Below are 21,682 nucleotides of genomic sequence, written 5' to 3' on the forward strand. Positions count from 1 at the left end.
TCGGATATGGTGTAGTGGCTAACATTATCGCCTCTCACAAAAAACCGCGATAGCCCGGGGTTCAATTCCCCGTATCCGAATGTTTTTGCTTATGTCTTCTCCCTCAGGTGCGAAGATACCAACACAGGTTCGCAGAACACATACATTGATGGGCTGGACTGTTGCACGAGATAAATTCTCTACACAGTCACAATACCGAACCCGCTCTCCATCAACACCATTTCCACATCGGCGGTACGCACTTGCATACGACTCGATTCATATCACTCGCCGTTGACCGAGGCGCTGTGTCAGGAAGCAATTTTGCATGAGCAACGGGATACACATTGCGCAGGACAAATTAAGGTGCAATAGATTGTATCGCGAGTCGTCTACGGCTGAAGCTGCCCAAATCATACAAGCATACTGTCGGCCTAGACCCTTCTGCGCCAGCGCTCTACCGATGCCAGCCTAGCGACGCCTCACCGCAACTTCCGTGGCCCCTGATCTCGCGTTTAGACATATCATAATAGCATTGAATACCCGCCCTGCGCACCAACGTTCCTCGGCTCCGCACTCCCACCAAGTCGCGCCTCCGCACGTCCTCGGGTCCGACGGGACGTTCGTTTCGTCGCATCGTCCGCGCCATCGCCCCTGCCCCGTCCCCAACTTGAAGGGCGAAGGACTCGGATGCCGTCTCCACGGGCAATCCATCGACGGTCGCGCGCGGTTTCATGTGCCTGCACGCCCACCTGCTCCGCTCGTTCCAGTCACGGCGAGGCGAGGCGGGGGACTGCAAGCTCATGCGACGGTGATTCCGAGGGCGGGTGGACGGGTGACGTAGCCAGGAACCATGACAGTTCCGTGCCAATCCAAGTTGGCTGGCTGGCTGGACGCGCCCCACCGATAACGTCGCGGCGCGGATGCACGGATGCGATACCCATCGCCGTATAGGACGAGGAGTCTGGAGAGGTGTCCGAACGTCGGTGCCAGAGTTCGAGGGCGGTATTGATATCCTGCTTTGTAGTGTACGGTCGATCCGCACGTCGCCGACGGGGCCCGTCCACGTTGCAGTTGGGGTCGGGCTGGGTTGTGGTTTACGACCTGTGAGCGCGCAGAGACGGGCAGACCATGCCTGCTCTCGCACACCCTCGCATGTACGAGGCGTGCATGCCGTGTTCCAGTTCTCGACGCTCGCCTCTCGCTTTCGTACCTGCCGACAATCGAAATCAATCACGCTTACGCGGTAGATAACGCTATGCAAGCGAACTGAGGAACAAGCATAGCGCACCAGCGCTAGCTCTGTACTTCAAATTGCACGTCGGTGGGGAACAGGTTATGGAAGCCCAGCCAAGCGCGTCTCCGCGGAGGAGCTGCTGCAGATGCGACCTCAATGAGCAGCCAACGTGACGTAGTTGGCTGCAAGGGTTACGTGCTACTTATGCGCGACACCGAGGTACAGGTTTCTGGCGCTTCTGTCACTTCCGAAGGCCCAGCGCGCTCCGACTCCGAGGGGGGTGACTCGGATGGGATTGCGCGCCAGTGCATGAGGGTTGCAAAAACGAATCCATCGACGCCCACCAGGATGTGGACATGACCACAGGGCCTCTGTACTGTTGACTTGTGATGGAGGCAGACAGCGACCCTGACGTCAATCCATGGGTGCCGCGAGCAGTACGCACCAGGAGCGACTGACATCCGTTCTCAGCGGGTGAAGGAAACGCACCTTCTTGCCATCCACCACACCTACTTGCTATAGATCCGACTCGAGTGGATCGTTGACAACCCCATCGAACTCTACACAATCACCGCCTGCGTGCCCACTGGCACAGGCCACACGGACACCGCTCTTGCCTGCTCATATAGAGGCATGCGGAGAAAGGGTAGGCCCGGCCGCGCCAAAGTGTCAAGCTGTGCACTGCCGCCGAATGAATGGAGCCACAACTTGGAGCAGCAGCTCGACAGGCGTGGGCGGCGCCGCTGGCTCGGGCTAGATAGAACGCGGCCGTGGCGACACCGCGACGCGATGTCGCTATGCTGAGATCTGGGAGCTGGGTGATGTCGGTGAGGTCTTGAAGGCTTCGTGAGGTCCTAGCGGGAGGTACGTTGCATTCGCGTCGGACGGGTGCGCTCCGTCGGACGTCATGCGTAGAAGCTGTCGTTGTCGGATACGGAATACCGACAGTCGACCTGGAAACACACAATACGGGAGGTGCCGTCCCATACTGCACCCGCGTCGGACGCCCTTCATATGAACTACAGAGGAAACCCTCGGGCGTGCTACGCCAGAAGGTGCCGCGGGCATCGCTGGGCAAGTCACTTGCTAGGATCAGAATCGGCATGCGGCTTGCGCGCGTTTGGGATCGCGGGCGGCGGGAGAAGGCCTGCCACGATCGTCCGCCCGCTGCCTGCCTCGCGCGCGGGGAGGCGCGGGGCGCGATCACGGAGTAGCGTCGAGTTTAGGAGCCGAGAGGCGGGGAGGGGATGTGTGGCCTACGGAAGGTGTGTGGCCGCGTCTAGGGCGACAGCGCGCCGCGCGGGATCGCGCGCGTGGTAGCGGATGGCCACTGCTCTGCCGGCGCGGGCGTAGGGCGCGGGGTGCTGCTCGTTTGGGCAGGCAACGCTACGAGCGAAGCCGGCATCCTAGGGCCTGGGCGCGCGAGTGTCAGTGGGATTCGCGAAGAGGGCAGGGAAACGACGATAAGTGCCCGGTGGCGTTTGAGTTGACGATGAAGCAGGGCGGATCTCTTACGGCGTGATGTGGCCCTACTTGGGGGGAGAGGCTATTCGGGAGATGGGCGGGCAGGCCACGGGTGCGGAGGGATGACAGGCGTGGGGACGGCGAGGCGCAAGGCGCAAGACGACCTCCAAAGGCGGATGGCGCGCCGTAGCAGACTCAGCCTCAGCTGTGGCCTGCACAGGCGCCCAGCTCTACACGGAAGGGGCAATTCCCGCCCCCAACACGCGAGATCCAGATCGTTGCGCGATTGGCCGGTGATCGGAGGGCGCCTATCGGCAAGAGCGTAATTGGCGATCCGCACGTCGAGTCCTTCCACTCTCCGATGCTGCCCTTGGGCTGCCTGCGTGTGCCCTCCCTCAGCCTCTCCGCCTCCCCGCCCCCGCTGCATGTCTCCCCTCCAACTCCCCGCCCGCGACCCCACCCTCCCCACCAGCCCCGCGCGCGCCGTCGACACGCATGGCGACACGGAGCCCCAGGCTGAGCATGCAGCGAGCGCACCCACACTCTCGCCCGCACCAGACAAGGGGAAGCATCGCCAGCGCGAGCCAGATGCGGACCGAGACCTGCCTGGGCGTGGCAGCCCGTCTCGATATTCGTCGCCGCGCGCAGGCCATCGATCGTCCGCGTCCCCCCGCGCGATGCACACTCCCGCGCCCGCTCCTCCCTCGCCCGCCACGCCCGGCTCATCGTCCGCCGCATCCCCGACATGCCCGACGACGCCCTCCGCCTCTTCTCCGCCTCTTGCGTCCTCGTCTCGCCCGTCTTCCCCAGCACGGCCGTCTCCCACTCACACTCACACTACCACCCACACACTCACTGCCTCATCTTCCAGCGCGGCACCATCGAGCAGAGCATCACCCATCCCCGCCCCGTCCAGCCCCGACACCGCAGACCCCATGGCCCTGACGCCCGCGCGTCTCCTCCCCCTCCTCCGCTGCCCGCTCTGCCCATCTCACACGCTCCTGCACTCCCCAGTCACTCTCCGATGCGGAGACACCCTCTGCGCGGAGCACGCCCGTGCGGACGTCCGCGGGCGGTGCCCCCTGCCCTCCTGCACCTCCGCCCCGCTCGCCCCCGCCCTCGCGCCCCACCCCCAGTCCGGCGTGGGCTACTACACCGCGCCGCCCATGCCGGGCGCGCCCTCCGCCGCGGACAGGGCACGCCCCGGCAGGGCGGACGTCACGGTGAGCAAGATCCTCGAGCTCGCAGAGCGCGCGCAGGCGTGGTTCGATGAGGCCGAGCGCGGGGACCGCGTCTCGAGCGCACCGGCGTACCCGCCCGACGCAGACGAGCACACCGACTCCGAGGGGGACGACGGGGAGCCCCCGCGCGTGGACCCGGAGCACGACATCGACGACATGTACTTGGACCCCGCGCCCCCTGCAGCGGAGGCCGTCGCGGGCCCCTCGTCCGCACCCGCTTCTGCCGTGGACACGGTGTCTTCTCCCGCTCGCGATCCCCGAGCGACCCGGCGTCCACGTTCGTGCTCGCCCGACGCGCTGTCAACCGCACGACCGAGGAAACGCCGCCGTCACTTGCCCCCGCGCCGGCCGCCGCCTGAGCCACAGGAACGTACCCCTGCGGCGCGGTTCGAGAAGGAGCTGTTGGGCGAGCTGACGTGCGACATTTGTAGCCAGTTGTTTGTGCAGCCTGTCACGGCGCCATGCCAGCATGTGAGTTTCTGTTGCGTGGCTCGATGCTTGCGCCGAATGGAGATACGGTCTCTTGCGTGTGCGATGTTGACGCGCCTTCATCCTCTAGACATTCTGCGCGGGGTGTCTGCACCGTTCGCTCGACTACAACGCCGCGTGTCCCATATGCCGCGACCCGCTTGAGTATGCGTACTTCCAGGACCACCCGTGCAACAAGCTGGTGCTGAAAATTAGTGAGTACCCGCTGCCTCGTCAAATGCCGAGCACGAGCTGAGCGGGCTCGACAGTCCTGAGCGCGTTCCGAGATGTGCATGACGAGCGCTGCTCTGCGATCGAGGCGGAAGAGCGCGATGCACGCCTGGACACGCCTGTCATGATCGCCCAGCTGAGCTACCCCGGCATGCCTACGATGCTCCATTTCTTCGAGCCGCGGTGAGTCCAATCGCCCGACATCCTCGCGTGCGCAGCGCGCCTGACGCGTCTCTGCGTGTGCCAGGTACCGGCTGATGCTCCGGCGGTGCCTCGCGACGCCCAACCCGCGCTTCGGGATGATCCCGCCCCCGCGCACCGCGCCCTCCGCCGCCTTCCCGCCCGCCCTCCAGGCACACGCGCCGCCCGCGCACGCCCCCTCGACGTCCGCGCGGCCCGCCGACCCGGCGCACCACCCGCGCGACGCGCCGCGGAGCACGGGGAACGAGTACGGGACGATGCTGGAGATCCGGAACGTGCAGATGCTGCCGGACGGGCGCGCGGTCGTCGAGACGTGGGGCGCGTGGCGGTTCAGGATCGTGGAGCGCGGGACGCTGGATGGGTATGTCGTCGCGAGGGTGGAGAGGGTGGATGATTGGGAGGAGGGGGACGAGGAGCTTGTGGGTGTGGAGGAGACGAGGGCAGGGGAAGGGGAGGGCAGGGGAGGGCAGGCGGTGGGGCGCAGGGCGGGGGACGGCAAGGCGCGGACGATGGCGGAGCTGATGGAGGTGTGCCATACGTTCATGAACGAGCTCAGGGAGGGCACGCCGTGGGTCGTCCACCGCCTGAACACGAACTACGTCGCGATGCCGACGGACCCGGCGAGCTTCAGCTTCTGGATGGGTGCGGTGAGTGTCCGGCTCTCCCCTCCCCCTGCCCTTTATCCTCGCGGCTTTCCTTCCGCGGTTCCGAGGGGTTGTGCTGACGGACTTTATGGCTCTCTTTGTTCTTGTTCTTATGGGTGTGTCGGTGTCGTGTCGTCCGGACGGCCTGCCTTCGATCGCCGTGCGCTATGGTTCCGCCGGGCGGGGATCGCGTTCGTGTGCCGTGGCGCGTACGCACGTCCGCGACGATGGGCTATATCCGGCGCCGGCGGTACACGTCCAGCTCCTCCCGATCGACGAACACGAGAAGGCGAAGCTGCTCCCGATCCGCTCGGCCCGTCTGCGCCTGCGCCTCGTCGTGCACTGGATCGAGAAGCTGCAGAGTCAATGGTGCGTCCTCGCCTCATCCCCCCGTCCCCTCCTCCCCCGTCCCCTCCTCCCCCGTCCCCCCCCCGTCCCCAGCCCCTCTGCCTCCTCCCCTGCCCTCTCGCTGGCCCGCCCCGCGCCCGCTCACGCCCGCCGCTTTCCTCCTTCTGAAGGGCGCGTTCTTACGCCTCTGCGTCCCGCCTGCAGGTGGTTCTCTGGTGGCTGCGTCGTCTCCTGATCCGCGCGGTGCTCCGCGCGGTCGTCCCCGCGGGCGCGATGGCCTTCGTCGTCGCGCTCCTCGCCGTGTATGTCGCGCAGACCGTCGGTGGGATGTTCGGGAGGGGGTAGGGGCTCCGTGGGTTGTGGAGGAGGGTCATCATACATGCTGTTTTGTGCCATCGTTATCTGCTCGACGCATATATATATATGGGATGTATATTCATGGGATCTCCGTGGACTACGCAGTGCAGACTAGTCGTTATTCATTTTTGTAATGTACGGACGCGGCAATGTTATTGTACTTTCTATGGCTTGTTGGTGCGTTGTGCGAGCGCACTGTGTTCTCTGTACCACCTGCAGAGTCGTCTCTGATGAATTTTTTTTGAATTGTGTATTGTATGGTGGGTAGACCCGTCATGCAAACATCGTTGAAAGCCATACGGTGGCGAGCGAGAATCTCGTGCACGACAGAGCTCAATCTGCAACTGAGCAACTTGAGCCCCGAGGGGGAAACTTGTATGAATCCCAGGTGGTGTACGCAATACCATTGGTTTGCATGAAGGATAAAGTCGACAGGGTATAGATGACACGAACAAGGACATGTTAAGACAACAACGTTCGGAACACATAGCAATATATAAGACACGTATAACGAAAATGCACGAACGCAGACAAACGACGATCACAGTAAACAAGGTGGCACAGGCAAGTCGTCTGAATCATGATCATGGTGATACTCTATGTTTATACAACAAAGCCGCAGCTCCTCAGGCTCACTTCCAGGTTGGCTTCCCTCCCACTGCTGATTTGTTGAAGCTCATCTCGGCACTGGTGTTAGCGTCCGGCATCTTCAAGCGGGCAGAGGCAACCATCCGAGTAGACGACACGCTCAGCAGCGACATCTTCTTCGCCCGCTTCGCCGGCGACCGCTCTCCTCCACTGATGGGGACGCGCCGGGCGCCGGACATGCTCTTGTGGAGGATCTGCGACGTGTTGCCGGAATCGTTCCCGTCGCGGTCAACCGGCGACAGCTGTGGGATCATGCTCGACCGCCTCCGGGGCCGGTCGCTGCGCAGAGGCCCAATCTGCGACCGCCGGCGCGCGCCCTTGCTGATCCCGACCACCTTCGGCGTCATAGGTATACGCCTCTCAGGGCTGCCGTGGTGCCTGTCGCGGCCCTTCGGGATGTGGAGCGGGTCCATGGTGCTCGAGCTGCTGCTAGAGCCGTCTGGGGAGGGGATGCGGTTCATGTTACGGTCGCCCAGGGGCCGCTTCGCGGGCGAGCCCATCGTAACGTCCTCGTCCTTCTCTGTCAGACTCTCGAGGTTCGAGCCCCGGGACTTCGACTTCAGGAAAGAGGGGTCGAGCCGGTTGGCCCTTGGCCGCTTGCGGACGGCGCCAGCGGAGGGGGCGGATGCATCCAGTGAGGCGTTCTGGGAGAAGCTGATGTTGAAGCTATCATCGGTTTTCTCGTCCTCCCACTCGCTCTCAGATCCGGCTCTGGACGTGGGGCGCTTTGCAGCATATGTGGTAGAGCTTGGGCCGAAGACGGAGGCGACGGACGTCTCTGCGAGATCTGGTGACACTGTGATAACTGGACCAGTTGCACCGAGCCCGCCATCGTCGATGTCGCCCTGCCCGGCTTCATCTCGCCATTGCACCCCCTTCTTCTTGCCCTTGTCTTTGTCGGAGACACGTCTGTATGGCACGGACGGCGGAGCAAGGCTAGAGCGCAGTGACTTACGAGGGCTCTTCTTCCGCAAAGGAGAAGCTGGTACGGCGGACCCGTAAGAGGAAGAACGTCTCGAAAGCCTTGGCTTCCCGGGCTGCGGAGCCGCCGATCCCGAAGCCGACCTGCTGATTCCGAGAGTCGAAGGGTAGGCCTTGAAGTTGAAGTTGGCAAGAGATGACGGAGCGGCGCCAACGGCGTAGGAAGCAATCGAATGCCCGAGGAGTGCCTTGAATGCTTCGTCGTTGCCCTCGGCGACGTTGCCGAGGGAGGATGACAGGGCTTTGACGGTGGCCTCCATGCCATCTCGCCCCTCCCCCACGGCCGTAGCAAGGATCCGGCTGGCATCGCCCAACATAACTGTGCAGCGGCTCACCAGGCCGATGAAGTTGACCAGTGCCTCCGCCTGGGTGGTGACTGCTTCCTGCAGGGCCTCCTTCCCGGCCTCCGCTTTCGCGCGCTCCATCTCAGCCTTACGCCAGCGAGCGTCGAGTTTCACGTTGTCCACTGCGTACTCGTCTAGTTTGTCCGACCTGCGTTCGCTGACAGCACGCAGGGTCGCATCGAACATGGCGTCAGCGTTGCTGGAGCGCTGCACACGGGTGTTAAGCGTGGACTGTGCTTTGACGACATCCTCCTCTGGGCCCGCGAGTGCTTTGAGCAACTGCCGCTCCGTCTCGAGGTCGGCTGGGAGTGTGGATGAGGACGACGCCTCTGCGTCGAGTTGGGTCAGACGTGCGCGGATGACCTTGAGCTTCGCTTTCGCGATGGCAATCTTGCCTGCACAAGTTGCACCGTCCACGATGGAAGCTTGCATCTGCTCTGCTTTCTGCTGCATGTCATTCTTCGAACGTGCAACCTCCGCCGCCGCCTCCTGCCGGCGACGCTTCTCCTTCTCTGCCTCGGCGTCGCGTTTGCCAGCGAGCCTCTGCTTGAGTTCCGCGACCTCCAAGTTGAGTCGGTTGATCGCCTCGACGTACTGCCCGACATGGCGATCGACGTTGACAACGTTGCGCGTGACAACCTTCGTCTTGATGCGCGTCGCACGCTCGGCATACACGAGGGTGTTCTGCGTATCGTCAAAGTGCAGCGATGTGGGCGCAATGCAGACGATCATGACCGTCTTGCAGTTGCCGCCGAGGGAGAATTTGAGAAGGCGCGTCAGCTTGCTGTTCCGGTATGGTATGTGTCGTACCGCGCCTCCGCTCTCGCAGAGCGCATTGATACAGTTCCCGAGGGCGAGCAGCGACTTGTTGATGTTCGCACCCTCGACCATCCGCTGGCCCATGTTCGTCGTTGCCGCGGCGCGCTCGCTACCCGCGAGGTCAATGATGGACAGGGTTCCCATTGTCCTCTGCTCCGTGATGTTTGCAGTGCGCGGCGCCTGTGTGACATGCACCTGGAGAACTGCATGCGAGCGCGACGATGTTTCGTTCGCGTGGGTGGGAGATTGCGTTCGCCGCGAATTGCCAAGCAAGACAATAGCCTTCACCTCGTCCGCACTCTTCGGTCGAAGCTCCTGCAGTCCCACTACTTTCACTGTCTTGTCCTCCCGGATCTGGAGGCCCCCACGCGGCGTCGGTTTGCCAGGCTCCCCAAGTAGGTCACGAATCTCCTCATTGTAAATCTCCAGGAACGTAACCACGACTTCGGTCACGTATTCTTCCCGCCGATCTCCTATCCGTTGGAAAAGGTCGGCCATGGTCAAGTAGATAATGCCCGGGTCGTCATCGGTGCCGCTGATGGTATGTGTTTTGCCACACCCTGTAGCCTACAGGTCGTGCATTAGCAACGGAATGTTACCTGGCTACTGGACATACACCGTAGGCAAAGATCGTCGCATTATATCCATCTAATAGATTGCTGAGTAGGGGTTTGGCCGTGTTGCAATACACGTCTTCCTGCCGCGCCTGGTGGTCGAACACCCTGTCGAATATGAAGCGGCGATCTTTGTATCGTTTCGTCCCTGGTGGAAGAAACCCACGCTCGACGAAGGCCCTGGAGGCGTCTTTCTCCTCGGGGTCGAACGTAAGTACGCGGTCGTCAACAATCTGAATGACGTCGCGAAGAGGCGCGTTATTCGTGACAGACTTTGCCGGAGAGATGGAGAGCGCTCCGTCCGTCCGTATGCAGTTGTCGTAAGTGGTTTGTGGAAGTCGTGAACCCTCCCATGTTGTTGGCGGGCGGACGCGGACTGTGATCCGGTTGAGGCTTACTGTCGCTGGGCACAAAGAGAACAAACATACCAGCTACGGCGATAGACCCAGCGGCAACCATGTTTGATGTACCACCTCTGTGGCTGGTGATTGGGGCGGCGGGGGCGGGAGCGATGAGGTTGCTCAGATGGCGGGGAGAGCTAAGTTGAAGTTGAACCGCCGCTGGTAGCAACCGAACCGTGGGCACGCGTTGAGCATGTGACCGCGCACGCTAGGCGCCGCGAGCGGGCGTCTCTCTGTCCCGAGGCCCTCTACACTTCGCCGCCATGACCGACTCGCTCGCCGTCGCTGCTCCCGCCGACTTCCACGTTCATTTACGCCAGGGAGCTTTCGCTGCATTCCTCGCACCCTATGTGCGCAAAGGAGGATTCAGGCTTGCCTATGTCATGGTACTGATGCCTGTCTTGCACGTCTACGGCATCTGACAATCGCCCCAGCCTAACCTCCGGCCGCCCATCTCTAACACTGAGGAGGCTCTTCTCTACAGAGCTCAGCTGCAGGCTGCTGACCCTACTATTGACTACCTCATGACTCTATACCTCTCTCCGGAGCTCACGCCTGACGAGGTTCGCAAAGCAAAGAGCGCAGGCGTAGTCGGTCTGTAACTCCGCCTCTCGCACTCGCGCTCATAGGTCGAACCGTGTGCTCTCAGGCGTCAAGTCCTACCCGCGTGGGGTGACAACAAACTCTGACGGAGGTATCGAGTCATATGAAGCTTACTACACCGTCTTCGAAGCCATGGAGCAGGAGGATATGGTCCTCAATCTTCACGGCGAGGTCCCATCCGATGCTTCCACGAACACTTGTGTCCTAAACGCGGAGCCTGCCTTCTTGCCCCACCTCCGCAAGTTACACGCGCGTTTTCCTCGCCTTCGTATCGTCCTTGAGCACGCGACGACGCGTGCTGCTGTCGAGTGTGTCAAGAGTCTGGGCGACACCGTCGCCTGCACCATTACCGCCCACCACCTCGCATTGACCGTCGACGACTGGGCCGGTCAGTCATGGCACTTCTGCAAGCCTGTTGCAAAGTACCCCGATGACAGGCAGGCATTGCGGGACGTCATCAAAGAAGGTGCGTCAACTGCAATGCATCCTTCGCGCTTCGTGACTGACAGCCCGTTGCACTGCAGGGCATCCTCGATTCTTCTTGGGCTCCGATTCAGCACCCCATTCCCCGCATACGAAGTCTACCGCCTCACCTCTGCACGCGTGTGCAGCAGGCGTATACACATCGGCGGTCCTTCTGCCCCTCGTTGCCCACCTGCTTGACTCGTTCGGCGCGCTGGACCGTCTCGAGAGTTTCGTGAGCATCAATGGGCGGGCATTCTACCGCGTGCCTGTTGCTCCGGGCGAAGACAAGGTGTTCATCAGGCGCACGTCCGGCAAGTTGATTGAAGAACAGCTGGTACAGGGCGAGCAGAGCGTAGTGCCCTTCTGGGCAGGAAACCCGATTGGATGGGAGATCGTTGACTCGTGAAGGCATGTGGAAGTAACAGATGAAGATCACAACACCTTGACAACACCCGTGGACCATCGTACGAGAAGAAGAGTAGATCGCCGAGTAATCGTCTCTCTCGCGGACGTCTGTTCTGTCCGATGAAGAAGCACCCCTTGGTTGAGGTACGACATGATGACCTCCCGTCCAAAGCTATGCGACGAGCGCTATTGCAGTGATGAGCTAGTGACGATATCAATGCTAGACTGAGTGGCGATGATCGATGAAGCTTGAAGCCTTGCTCGCAAAGGGGCGCGGGCCAGCAGCTCTGCGTAGTTTCACGGTCAACGTGAAACATTGCCCTGAGTCAACGAGCGGTGCCGAGCTTTCTCATGCAGCGCCTCAAGATACAGTCGAGGAACAGCTGATCTCCAGACTACTTAAAGTTGGCGGCTCTGGAGGATCGCTCATTGTGACACTGGCAGCAATCGTCCTCCTCACCTGCACGTCCCTATCCTGATATGTCGACACCAATCATCACCGAGGGTTTCGCACCTCTTGACGTGCCTGGTGCAGGCAAGCCCTGTCAGACGTACTACAAGGTCTTGGGCGACCTCACTTCCGGCAAGGTCCCTATTGTCGTGGTGAATGGCGGGCCTGGTTCGTCGCACGGATACATGCTTTCCCTCGCGGATCTCGCCCTGCCGTCGTACGGTGGCGCCCCCGTCGTGTTCTACGATCAAGTCGGCGGTGGTCGCTCAACGCACCTGCCAGAGAAGAACGGCGATGTTGCGTTCTGGAGCATACAACTGTTCGTGGACGAGTTCCACAACCTGTTGAGGCACCTCAGTTTGGAGACCTACGATGTAGTGGGGCACTCCTGGGGATCCATGCTTGGCATGGAGATCGCGGTCAGGCAGCCGAAAGGGTTGAGGAAGCTGGTGTTGTCGTCAGGACCCACAGCAATATCGCTCTGGATGGAGTCTACCCGGAAGTTGTTAAAGACTCTTCCTCAGGATGTCCAGGTAAGCTATCTCATTGAACGACGTATGAATGATACTGATTCACATTAATGCTGGTCCTGTAGGATACGGTCGCCAAGCATGAAAGCGCAGGCACGTTCGACTCGCCCGAGTACCAAGAAGCGATAGGTCGTTATAACAAGCAGTTCACGCTGAGGCTCGATCCCTGGCCCGAAGAAGTGCGGAAGAGCTTTGCGGAGATGGATGAAGATCCCAGTGTATACCTCACCATGTAGGTCCCCGACGTTTATGACTGCGTCATTACTTCTAATACTTACGCGCATTCAGGCAAGGGCCCTCGGAATTCACGATCACTGGCTCGATCAAGACGTGGGATATCCGCCCAGAGCTGCACAAGATCTCTGTCCCCGTCTTGCTCACGAACGGCGCATTCGATGGAGCATCAGAGGCCTCTGTTGCCCCCGTATTCCAGGCAGTGCAGAAGGCGAAATGGGTTACATTCGGGAAAAGTTCGCACATGGCACACTGGGAGGAACGGGAGCGGTACATGCATATTGTCGGCGACTTCTTGCAGGCACCGTAGGCGGAGCTCCGGGCTCTGCGTTTCCAGAAATAAAAGCAAATGTTCCGTAGAGCATCTCGCCGATTGGGATTGCGTGTGACTGTGTCGCCTCCTCCCTAACCATCGGCGTGTATCTGATTGTCTGCTTCTCTGGTACGATGCTATTATCCTGGGGCGATCACAGCCATGGGGGCGCAAGAATCGATCAGGCACTCAGATCGCAGTTCGGTCCTGGTCGATACAACCATGTCTACCGTGTCGGAGGGCTGAGATAGAAGCCCTCCTGAATACATATAGACCATGAGAGAACGAGTCGAACATACCTACAGGCCGTGCGTATGATAACAGACGACTGGCATGGCCATACGTGACGGCATGAGCCGCAGCGGGAACCAGGTATGTGGGAGTACATGATAAGGACGCTCAGATTGGCTCGGGTGCAAGTTCAACGCGATATATAAACCAGAGGACTGAGTCCTAGTGTATCACGCTGCCACTTGCCTCACCGGCCACGTACATCTTGATCCCTAGTACAGGATGCCGGTACCCGTCACAGAGGGTTTCGCCCCGCTCAGTGTCCCGGGCGCGGGGAAGCCGTGTCAGACATACTACAAGATCTTCGGGGAGGTGAAGTCGGGCGTGACCCCGCTCATCGCTCTCCATGGCGGTCCGGGAGCAACGATGAACTACCTGCTCTCATTGGCCGACTTGGCCGAGCCCCCGTACGACATTCCTGTCGTGCTATACGACCAGGTGGGTTGTGGAGGTTCGACACTGCTGCCGGAGAAGGCCGGAGATGTGGACTTCTGGACCGTCCAGCTCTTCGTGGACGAGTTCCATAACCTCATGAAACATATTGGAATCGAGACTTACGATGTCCTGGGACATTCGTGGGGCTCGATGTTGGGGCTGGAAATTGCTGTGAGACAGCCAACTGGTCTCAGGAGGCTCATTCTATCGTCGGGTTTGGCTTCGATGAAGCTGTGGGAGGAGGCGACGCGTAAACTCCTCAACACTCTGCCACCAGACGTTGTGGTAAGTACTACCACCCCCCATGACAAGATTGACATCTCAGCATCTATTTGTAGGAGACCATCAACAAACACGAGCGCGCTGGAACTTTCGACTCGCCAGAGTATGCCGAGGCGATGGTCGCGTACAACCAGCAATTCGTTTGCCGACTTGACCCATACCCACCGGAAGTATTGGCAACGTTCAAGGCATTGGAGGACCCAACTGTGTATGGTACCATGTATGCCTTCCTGTTGTCCGCGCGACGCTAGTCATGCTTACCAGGACGATAGGGAAGGCCCTTCGGAGTTCACCATCACTGGGAGCCTAAAGACATGGAATATCACACCTCAGTTACCAAAGATCACTGTCCCGGTCCTCATAACGAACGGCGCGTACGACGAGGCCGCGGACAGCGTGATAGCACCTGTCTGGAAAGCGTTGCCTCGAGTCAAATGGTACACCTTCCCGGACAGTTCGCACATGGCCCAATGGGAGGAGCGAGCGAAGTTCATGCAGGTCATAGCAGGTTATGTAAAGCTAGAGTGAAACGCGTTCATGTGGTGTTCATGATATCACAAAACCATGACTACTACTCACTTATCAGTGTGTATAGAGATGCTCCTCGACGTGCCAGAGGCACGCACCTGGGACCCCTCTCGAACGTGATACTTGGCCAATACCCTTCCCCGCTCGCTATCGGCAGTCCATAACGTCAGAGGATCACTTTCAATACGACATACAGTATATAATACATGTCGAGGATACATTCGCACCTGATTAATTGGTACGCCCGCAAAATACGCGCATGGCATCGACGTACAGTCCATATGTATGATCCAAGCACAACTATCGCATACGTTAGCAGCGTTGACTTCAGCTAGCACATGCACACGCACCGGAGGGGATTATTACAATTTCTGCCCGTCGGCTTCGCCCCATGTTTCCAGCTGTAAGCCAAGAACCGCCGGCAGCATTCTCCATATCCGTAATCGCTCTCGCCTGTCCTGGTCCTTGACGCTTTCTGTGCATACACGGCATAAAAGCCCGCCCCTCACGGCGTTGGCGACGAACCAGTCAATACTATCCAAGGCTCCCGACAGTCTCGGAAGACCCAAAGTTCCAAGAAGTACTCTGGACACCGCCGCGGCGAGATAGGACGGACAGAACGCTTGCGTGCAGCTTGCACCACCTTCCTTCTGCGCTACGGGATCGTCTGGGAAATCTGAGGTCGGCTGGAGCCTCCGGATGGTGGAGGACAACGCAAGTGCGGCCAGTCGTGCTCGGGCATCGATGCACCGCTCCAGATCCGCGTCACTGAGCTTCTGTACGTCTCTGCTTCCGCTGGAAACGCCGTGGGCCAGTACCTCCGCGGGCAGCTGGCAACATGTGTAGAGCGCGCTCGGGAGGATGGTGTTCGCGTCTTCGCCGATGAGGCGTGCGAGATTCACCGTAGCCATCGCGTCTTCTGAGCTGAATGACATCGCCTCGCTCCCGCCAGCAGTAATCGCGGTGCAGTACATATCGAAAGAAGTGGAAAAGCATGTCTTGAGCCTCGAAAGCGCGGACGACACGAGATCGTCTATGGCGTATTTGTGGCCGAGTCGTAACAGTGCCGCGACCATGGCAAAGGATACACATTGGTCTGGCATGTAGTATCTATGCACGATATATGACATCATCAGCAAACTTCCTGCCGCACAAGCTTCAGACGCACCTGCGAGGATGATAGAGAGCCCTCAACAGATACCTCAGCTCGTCCGGGGCGTCAGATAGAGTTACTATCGGACAACCTGCGTGGCATGCTTCTTCTGGAGGCTGAGGCACAACGAAGAGATCGTGGAACACGGTAGAGTGATCCGCGAGTACGCCTCTGTGCACGCGGAAGGCCAATTCGTTACGAGCCAGCAGGATGACAGTACCGTCTGAGTACCAAAATTCCTCATCTTGTATGAAGGAGGGCATCTCTCCTCCTGCACGATCGGTTGGTGAGCTCCCTGCGTCCGGCATTGCAGCAGAGGAAATCGATGAGTCGCAGGGTGGTGTGGGTGCAGCGGTGGAGGGGCGCTGGCGCCGGAAGAGATGTGCGACGTGTTGAGGCGACGCTGGGTAGCGTTTATATCGTGGTGGTTCATGATCGACGCGCGACAATGAGATGCATCGGACGCACCAGCTCCTAATCAAGGATAGGGGGCAGACAAAAGCAAAGCACTAGCAGGTGATGCAGATCAGTCAAAGGATCCTCCAGCTCGACCCGTATTTATGGAGACCCCACCCGAGGGAGCGATGTAACGCACCGTAAAGTTCATTCGCTGTCATACCGGAATAGCAACAGTACCGCGGGCCAGGAGACGCCGTCTCATCGGGAAGTAGCGTGTTATTCAATGCATGCGGATAGTCGAGTCCACACTTTGATGAGTGGCTCGTACCTGACTGTTGCGCCGAGGGGCTCGGAACATGGATAGTAGTGAAACTGCGTGTGGCGAAGCAATGGAGCTTTCAACAGCTGTCTCAGAAGCCGCCGGCGTGTATATATCCTGCAGTGTCGGACAAGCTACATGTAGAGATTGGCCATAGTTCCGGCGATGGATGCCAAGTCTAGGGTTGCAATAGCATCGTGGCGCGACAACACCGTGACACATCGTGCGGTCGCTTGGGCGCGTCGCGAACCCACAACTGGTCCCCCTTCCCAGTGCGTAGACCGCTTCCCGGACATAGCACATACGTGTCAACTCCTCCGTGGCGGAACTTGGTAGGGAAGACAAAGGAAACCTGGTCTAGCCTAGGTGAGGTGGCTTGGCTCAGTGTCAGTGACAGGCGCACCTACCCAAGTGGTCATTGATTAAGCAGCTTGCGGTGATGTTCAAATCAGTCCAAATGCGGTGCTGAACGTGCACCATACGATGCACGGCCCAAAACCTCACTGCGGAGCGAGCTGGAACACGCATCATGCCTACCGTGAGTGGAGAGGATATGGTCGCTTGGCACCATTGGCGATTACAACATGCGTGGATGGATTGCCTCGAGACCTACGGTCTCAACAAGTCCAATGCTGGAGTGAATACCCCGATGTACTAGAATGCACGTTTGACCTCGAAGAATGACTGCAACTCTAAGAGTGAGGCCAGCAGAGGTTGTGCGGAGTAAGAGAACGCACCTTCAAATAGTACACCTGCCACACGACAACAGCGATCAACACCATAGCCTGGAATATAGACCACCACTTCACGCGTGAGTTCGTTGACTCGGCGGTGTTGCGGTGTCTCCGCTCCCGGATGACGATGTACTCCTGCTCGTCCTTCACTGCGGTCAGCCCGTGGGCTAGTTGTCGGATTTCACGCTCGATCGGTGCGACGGTGTCTGTGAACGTCAGATAAAGACTACTCAGACTAGTCTTACTGCTCACCATCGTCATCCACATAGATTACACCGTGGACATTGAAGCTGACACCAACTCAGGTATAGGACTGCAAACGAGGCACGAATGCACGTACCTCACGAGCTTGTCCACTACTGTGCTCATCAAATTGGAGAGGCAATACTCGTGCCTTCCATCCTTTCTTGCTGTTATTGAAACAGTCCCGGTGCTGTGCCTTTCATGGTTCGCCAAAGCGTTGTGGTCTGGATCTTGCAACTACAGACGGCTAGTAAGCATTGGTCGTGACACGCGATCGTATGCGACTTACCCAGAAGTCAATGTCGAGGTGGCCGCCCCCTCCGACCTGATATGTCACTGTCATCTGCGAAATGTGAGTCTTTCGCGCTGAGTGACGGACGCGTATACGCACTTTGTCGTTGACATGGAGGTCCTCGAAGAAACATTCCTTCTTGCCCGCTGGGACCTCAATCATGTGTGCCGTCGCAAGAGAGGTCAGCAAGGAGAGACATAGCAAGAGGACAGTGCGGGTATAGTGTGTGGGCATTGTGGTCCGTCGAGGAGGTGGTAGGGGAGGTAACCGTACGCTGGAGTGTACTGAACGCCTCGGTAGTCGTGGCGGTGGCTGGGACACACGGAACCGCGTAGAAGGAGTCCCCGGGGTCTGGGCCGGGCCAGTAATTCTGGGTCAAAGGGCGAAGGCCATCACACGCGACGTGCTTGTGCTTGCCACTTTCTGCGTTCCATCGTTTTCGACTCTTTACGACCCACCACCATCTCACCATGACGGACACACCTGACGCTCTCGCTCCCAGGGTATGTGTTTCCCCCAACATCGGCATGCACAGACGCGTCGATCGATGCTCGCGATCTATGGCCTGCCCACCCGCGACGCGACGGCTGATTTTCTCGGACATCGCTGCAGGAGGAGGAGCACGACCCTCATTTCGAGCCCGTCATCAAGCTCACGGAGCAGGTAGAGACGAAGACGAATGAGGAGGACGAGAAAGTGCTCTTCAAAATGTGCGCCATTGATCTCCTGTAATTATATCGTGCACAATACTGATCGACCTCTGTGCGACGCGTCCAGGCGTGCCAAACTCTTCCGCTTTTCTGCGGACTCCTCTGAGTGGAAGGAACGTGGTACCGGCGATGTCAGGCTGCTAGAGCACAAGGAGACGAAGAAAGTGCGGCTAGTGATGAGGCGCGATAAGACCCTCAAGGTTTGCGCGAACCACGCCAGTGAGCAGGCCCTCTGACCGCCTCTAACGGATCTAACGTGTCCGCGCGCCATAGTCACGTCGGACATGAAGTTGCAGCCCAACATCGGATCTGACAGGAGCTGGGTCTGGAAGGTGGCGGCGGACTACTCTGAGTCTCCCCCGACGTCGGAAACGCTCGCGATTCGCTTCGCAAACGCGGATCGTAAGTATAGCATCGTAGTCGCTTGGTCTGGAGCTGATGTTTCGCAGATGCCAGCGAGTTTAAGGTGGCCTTCGAGGATGCGCAGAAGGCAAACGTGAACCTTGTCGGTGGTACTCCTCCTGCCTACGCGGAGGAAGAGAAGAAGGAGGGGGTCCCAGCAGAGGAGGCGGAGAAAGCGGCCGAAGAGAAAGCGGAGGAGGCCGCTGAGGAGAAGAAGGAAGAGTCCGCTGAGGAGAAGAAGGAAGAGTAAATCTCGTGCCTCGACATCACACATATTCCCGTCAACACATCCCAAGTCTGACTTCATCCTGTGATCCGTGGTACACCTGGCAGTTTAGATGGATAAAGTGTAATGCTGTAATGCTTACGTTCATGTTCTATGCGCTCGTGTGACGTCCGAACTAGCGGCGAAAAATGTAGTCGTACGCCACCCAGTTCATCAGACGTAGATTGACCTCATTTTACAGGACCCCAAACCAACCCCCAACATCCACGAACCAATAGCTACCGCGATCCGCCTGGATACCGCTCATCCTCTGTGGACCAAGCCTGCCAGAAAGCGTTCGCCTCGTTCTTCGGCCAGTACTGCGGTGATTCCTCACCGCGCGCCACTGCGCCATTGATGAGGACATATCGTTTCGACTGTTTTGGCAGAGACCGTCAGTGTACAATATCAACACGAGCGCAACGAGTCAACACACAGATCCCCTGTCGAACGCGCCAGGATGAGCATCATGGGGACCAGAAGGAATGAACATTCACGTACGGTGCTTCATACATCGGTTCCAGGAGCAACGATTCCTGATGGTGGCGTTAGTCACCGATGTCGTCGGACTCATCGGGCAGGGGCATACCATGATACCACGCAAACCTCTTGCGCCACCGCCTCGCTGGAAAGCCTTCTGACATATTTCGTCCAAAGCTTGGCTTGTAAACCTGATCTCGATGCCCGAGTAGCCAAACAAAGCGGTGTATTGCGATACAAGGGACCCTCGAACGTCCGTGAGGATCCTCCGCAGATCTGAGATGCTCAGCGGTGACAATGTTGTCACGGAAGGCATTCGGGAGATGAACTCTGGGATGAAACTGCACACGGGTTGGGCTCAGCGTTGCCTACGAATGACCGCAACATGGCATACCCATATTTCACGAGATCTGAGGAAAGCATGATCATGGGCGACTGATACCTGGACGAAAATTCAGTTGGCTCACCTTCAGGCTCAACCTGGTCAAGCATGTTTGGCGCAGCCTCTGTGTTCGGCGTGAAGAAGGGCATCTGGCCGCTTCCTTGGGTCTCCGATGACGAGGGTAGAGGAGCAGTGAAGCCTATTGACTACAGTTCGGAATTGAGTAAAAGCCTCGACGATAATAGACCGCCGACTTACCCCTTTCGCCACACGCCGTTTGATGATGCTATCCAACCCGACAAATGCCCCACTCAGGATGAAGAGTATGTTGCTGGTATCAATGGAGTATGCCTCGGGTCGAGCTGATGCACAAGAACATGCTGAGCTTGAGTCTTGGATGGGAAGAAACCAAACCTACGACCAGCCAGGCCAGGATTTCGCTGGCCAGCTCTTGATCGACCGTCGCTACCGGCTGGTGGCAGCACAGTCGGAGTGCCCTTAGCCTGGACTGTGATCGTAGATCCTTCCGTCATACGGAGTAATGCTTGTTGTACGCCCTCTCCTCCGACGTCGCGGCTACCTTCGAGGCCCCCACTGCCTACCTTCCTTGCTACCTTGTCAATCTCGTCGATGTACACAATGCCCATGCTAGTGACGCGAATATTGAGAGCTGGCCGCCCATTCATACGACCGCGTTCCTCACCTGGCACGGATCGGATCCCAGTTGGCAGCTTGTAGCTAGTAACACTGAGATGAAATTCTCCTTCTCGGCTTCCCGTCAAGGCATGCACTTACTAGTCGTTGTATACACATATCAACATCATCCCCCACGTCTAAGTTAGTAGCATAGGATTCAGTAAAGCCGATCATTGACGCATAGCATCACCTACATCCGGCCTACGGATGTGGCGTCAGTATGCACAGGGAAGACTGACGAAGCCAATTTGCTCCTTACCTGGGTGTAAGAGGTCGCGTCACTGACTGAGAACGGAACGTCGAGTACGGTGGCTAATGTCCGGGCTAGCAATGTCTTGCCTGCGATGCCATTGAACTCGGGATACATGTAGGCTGAATAGTATGAACGTACCCGATCCAGTGGGTCCACTTGTGTGTTAAGCATGAGTACCTGAGTGCTGCTTCATCGTTGACAGTTGCTGGACGCACATAACAAGGACATTGCTCTTCTCAAATAGTGGCAGAGGTCGTCCGGATCGAAATGGCGTCATGGACTGTAAGCGCAGTCGATTGGGATGTGGTTGTACAGTGGCTGGTGCAACAGCTGATTATTGGACGGCCCGTTGAGACAACTGAATATTGGACATCCATCTATAGACTCACAATCGTCGTGATGTTGATCTACCCAGCCCGAACCCTGGGTCGGGTCTTGCATGGATGCATTCGCGTGCACTCGGTTATAGTGATTGAACACACTGGGTCTCGTCAGAAGAGCATTCCAGCCGCTCCCGACATATTCCGGGATACATACGCAACAGATAGCACTTTCTTCGCCCGCTCCTGTCCAATAACGAACCCGTCCAGATATTTGGCCAGCTAGGATGAAACACGACTCATCAGACACCGTGGCTTCATGAAATACATGTATGGGCAAACACCTCTCGTGGTGTGGAAAGCCCAGCAGGCTTGGCCCAGTACGGGGGTCCTCCCCCATCCTCGGGGGTGGCGTAGTCATAGCGTGCTTGCGTCCGTAGACTTCGTGTGAGGCGAGCGAACTTGAAGGAGTGACAGCATCGCGATATATCTGTGCGCCACATGATGTTGCTGGAGCAGA

At 58.6% G+C, this 21,682-nt stretch overlaps 10 protein-coding genes and 1 non-coding gene across 11 annotated transcripts; 6 read left to right on the forward strand and 5 right to left on the reverse strand.

The window, feature by feature from the left end:
* Positions 1-80, forward strand: C8Q71DRAFT_t1. The gene has a single exon. It is a non-coding gene; the product is annotated as a tRNA-Glu (tRNA).
* Positions 81-3,051: 2,971 nt separating this feature from the next.
* On the reverse strand, positions 3,052-3,339 carry C8Q71DRAFT_730269 (uncharacterized protein). The gene has a single exon (XM_047922082.1). The coding sequence runs from the start codon at positions 3,331-3,333 to the stop codon at positions 3,076-3,078; it is 258 nt and encodes an 85-aa protein (XP_047784653.1). The 5' UTR covers positions 3,334-3,339; the 3' UTR covers positions 3,052-3,075.
* A 276-nt stretch (positions 3,340-3,615) lies between these two features.
* Positions 3,616-6,048, forward strand: C8Q71DRAFT_697357 (LON-domain-containing protein; the record flags this gene model as incomplete). Its single annotated transcript, XM_047919964.1, has 8 exons — positions 3,616-3,944; positions 3,981-4,392; positions 4,481-4,604; positions 4,659-4,803; positions 4,868-5,005; positions 5,057-5,468; positions 5,728-5,834; positions 6,018-6,048. The coding sequence occupies 8 exons, from the start codon at positions 3,616-3,618 to the stop codon at positions 6,046-6,048; spliced, it is 1,698 nt and encodes a 565-aa protein (XP_047784654.1).
* A 495-nt stretch (positions 6,049-6,543) lies between these two features.
* On the reverse strand, positions 6,544-10,108 carry C8Q71DRAFT_730276 (kinesin-domain-containing protein). The gene is made up of 3 exons (XM_047922083.1): positions 10,005-10,108; positions 9,579-9,952; positions 6,544-9,529 (listed from the first exon to the last, which is right to left on the reverse strand). The coding sequence occupies exons 1-3, from the start codon at positions 10,033-10,035 to the stop codon at positions 6,803-6,805; spliced, it is 3,132 nt and encodes a 1,043-aa protein (XP_047784655.1). The 5' UTR covers positions 10,036-10,108; the 3' UTR covers positions 6,544-6,802.
* A 117-nt stretch (positions 10,109-10,225) lies between these two features.
* On the forward strand, positions 10,226-11,716 carry C8Q71DRAFT_16240 (Dihydroorotase). Its single transcript, XM_047916692.1, has 5 exons — positions 10,226-10,363; positions 10,412-10,571; positions 10,627-11,046; positions 11,105-11,594; positions 11,646-11,716. The coding sequence occupies exons 1-4, from the start codon at positions 10,241-10,243 to the stop codon at positions 11,449-11,451; spliced, it is 1,050 nt and encodes a 349-aa protein (XP_047784656.1). The 5' UTR covers positions 10,226-10,240; the 3' UTR covers positions 11,452-11,594; positions 11,646-11,716.
* C8Q71DRAFT_16241 (proline iminopeptidase) lies at positions 11,717-13,071 on the forward strand. Its single transcript, XM_047916693.1, has 3 exons — positions 11,717-12,434; positions 12,497-12,663; positions 12,720-13,071. Exons 1-3 carry the CDS (start codon positions 11,931-11,933, stop codon positions 12,973-12,975), a joined length of 927 nt encoding a protein of 308 aa, XP_047784657.1. The 5' UTR covers positions 11,717-11,930; the 3' UTR covers positions 12,976-13,071.
* Positions 13,072-13,428: 357 nt separating this feature from the next.
* Positions 13,429-14,814, forward strand: C8Q71DRAFT_16371 (proline iminopeptidase). The gene is made up of 3 exons (XM_047916700.1): positions 13,429-13,989; positions 14,043-14,206; positions 14,259-14,814. Exons 1-3 carry the CDS (start codon positions 13,492-13,494, stop codon positions 14,512-14,514), a joined length of 918 nt encoding a protein of 305 aa, XP_047784658.1. The 5' UTR covers positions 13,429-13,491; the 3' UTR covers positions 14,515-14,814.
* A 62-nt stretch (positions 14,815-14,876) lies between these two features.
* On the reverse strand, positions 14,877-15,975 carry C8Q71DRAFT_719532 (uncharacterized protein; the record flags this gene model as incomplete). The annotated part of the gene is made up of 2 exons (XM_047921310.1): positions 14,877-15,624; positions 15,683-15,975. 2 exons carry the CDS (start codon positions 15,973-15,975, stop codon positions 14,877-14,879), a joined length of 1,041 nt encoding a protein of 346 aa, XP_047784659.1.
* A 745-nt stretch (positions 15,976-16,720) lies between these two features.
* On the reverse strand, positions 16,721-18,015 carry C8Q71DRAFT_730293 (COPII-coated vesicle protein). The gene is made up of 6 exons (XM_047922084.1): positions 17,754-18,015; positions 17,652-17,705; positions 17,460-17,599; positions 17,372-17,409; positions 17,123-17,325; positions 16,721-17,069 (listed from the first exon to the last, which is right to left on the reverse strand). The coding sequence occupies exons 1-6, from the start codon at positions 17,886-17,888 to the stop codon at positions 17,040-17,042; spliced, it is 600 nt and encodes a 199-aa protein (XP_047784660.1). The 5' UTR covers positions 17,889-18,015; the 3' UTR covers positions 16,721-17,039.
* Positions 18,016-18,057: 42 nt separating this feature from the next.
* Positions 18,058-19,155, forward strand: C8Q71DRAFT_730297 (putative YRB1-ran-specific GTPase-activating protein). Its single transcript, XM_047922085.1, has 5 exons — positions 18,058-18,157; positions 18,267-18,364; positions 18,432-18,583; positions 18,638-18,766; positions 18,814-19,155. The coding sequence occupies exons 1-5, from the start codon at positions 18,125-18,127 to the stop codon at positions 19,014-19,016; spliced, it is 615 nt and encodes a 204-aa protein (XP_047784661.1). The 5' UTR covers positions 18,058-18,124; the 3' UTR covers positions 19,017-19,155.
* Positions 19,156-19,270: 115 nt separating this feature from the next.
* On the reverse strand, positions 19,271-21,665 carry C8Q71DRAFT_852373 (P-loop containing nucleoside triphosphate hydrolase protein; the record flags this gene model as incomplete). Its single annotated transcript, XM_047926825.1, has 17 exons — positions 19,271-19,408; positions 19,468-19,474; positions 19,533-19,567; positions 19,621-19,852; positions 19,906-19,921; positions 19,979-20,099; positions 20,152-20,255; positions 20,312-20,541; positions 20,597-20,631; positions 20,689-20,726; positions 20,784-20,790; positions 20,849-20,928; positions 20,981-20,997; positions 21,058-21,172; positions 21,232-21,323; positions 21,380-21,444; positions 21,507-21,665. The coding sequence occupies 17 exons, from the start codon at positions 21,663-21,665 to the stop codon at positions 19,271-19,273; spliced, it is 1,491 nt and encodes a 496-aa protein (XP_047784662.1).
* Between the last annotated feature and the right edge of the window lie 17 nt (positions 21,666-21,682).

This window comes from Rhodofomes roseus, assembly GCF_022264815.1.
Source record: "Rhodofomes roseus strain CIRM-BRFM 1785 chromosome Unknown C8Q71scaffold_1, whole genome shotgun sequence".
Taxonomy (NCBI): Eukaryota; Fungi; Basidiomycota; class Agaricomycetes; order Polyporales; family Fomitopsidaceae; genus Rhodofomes; species Rhodofomes roseus.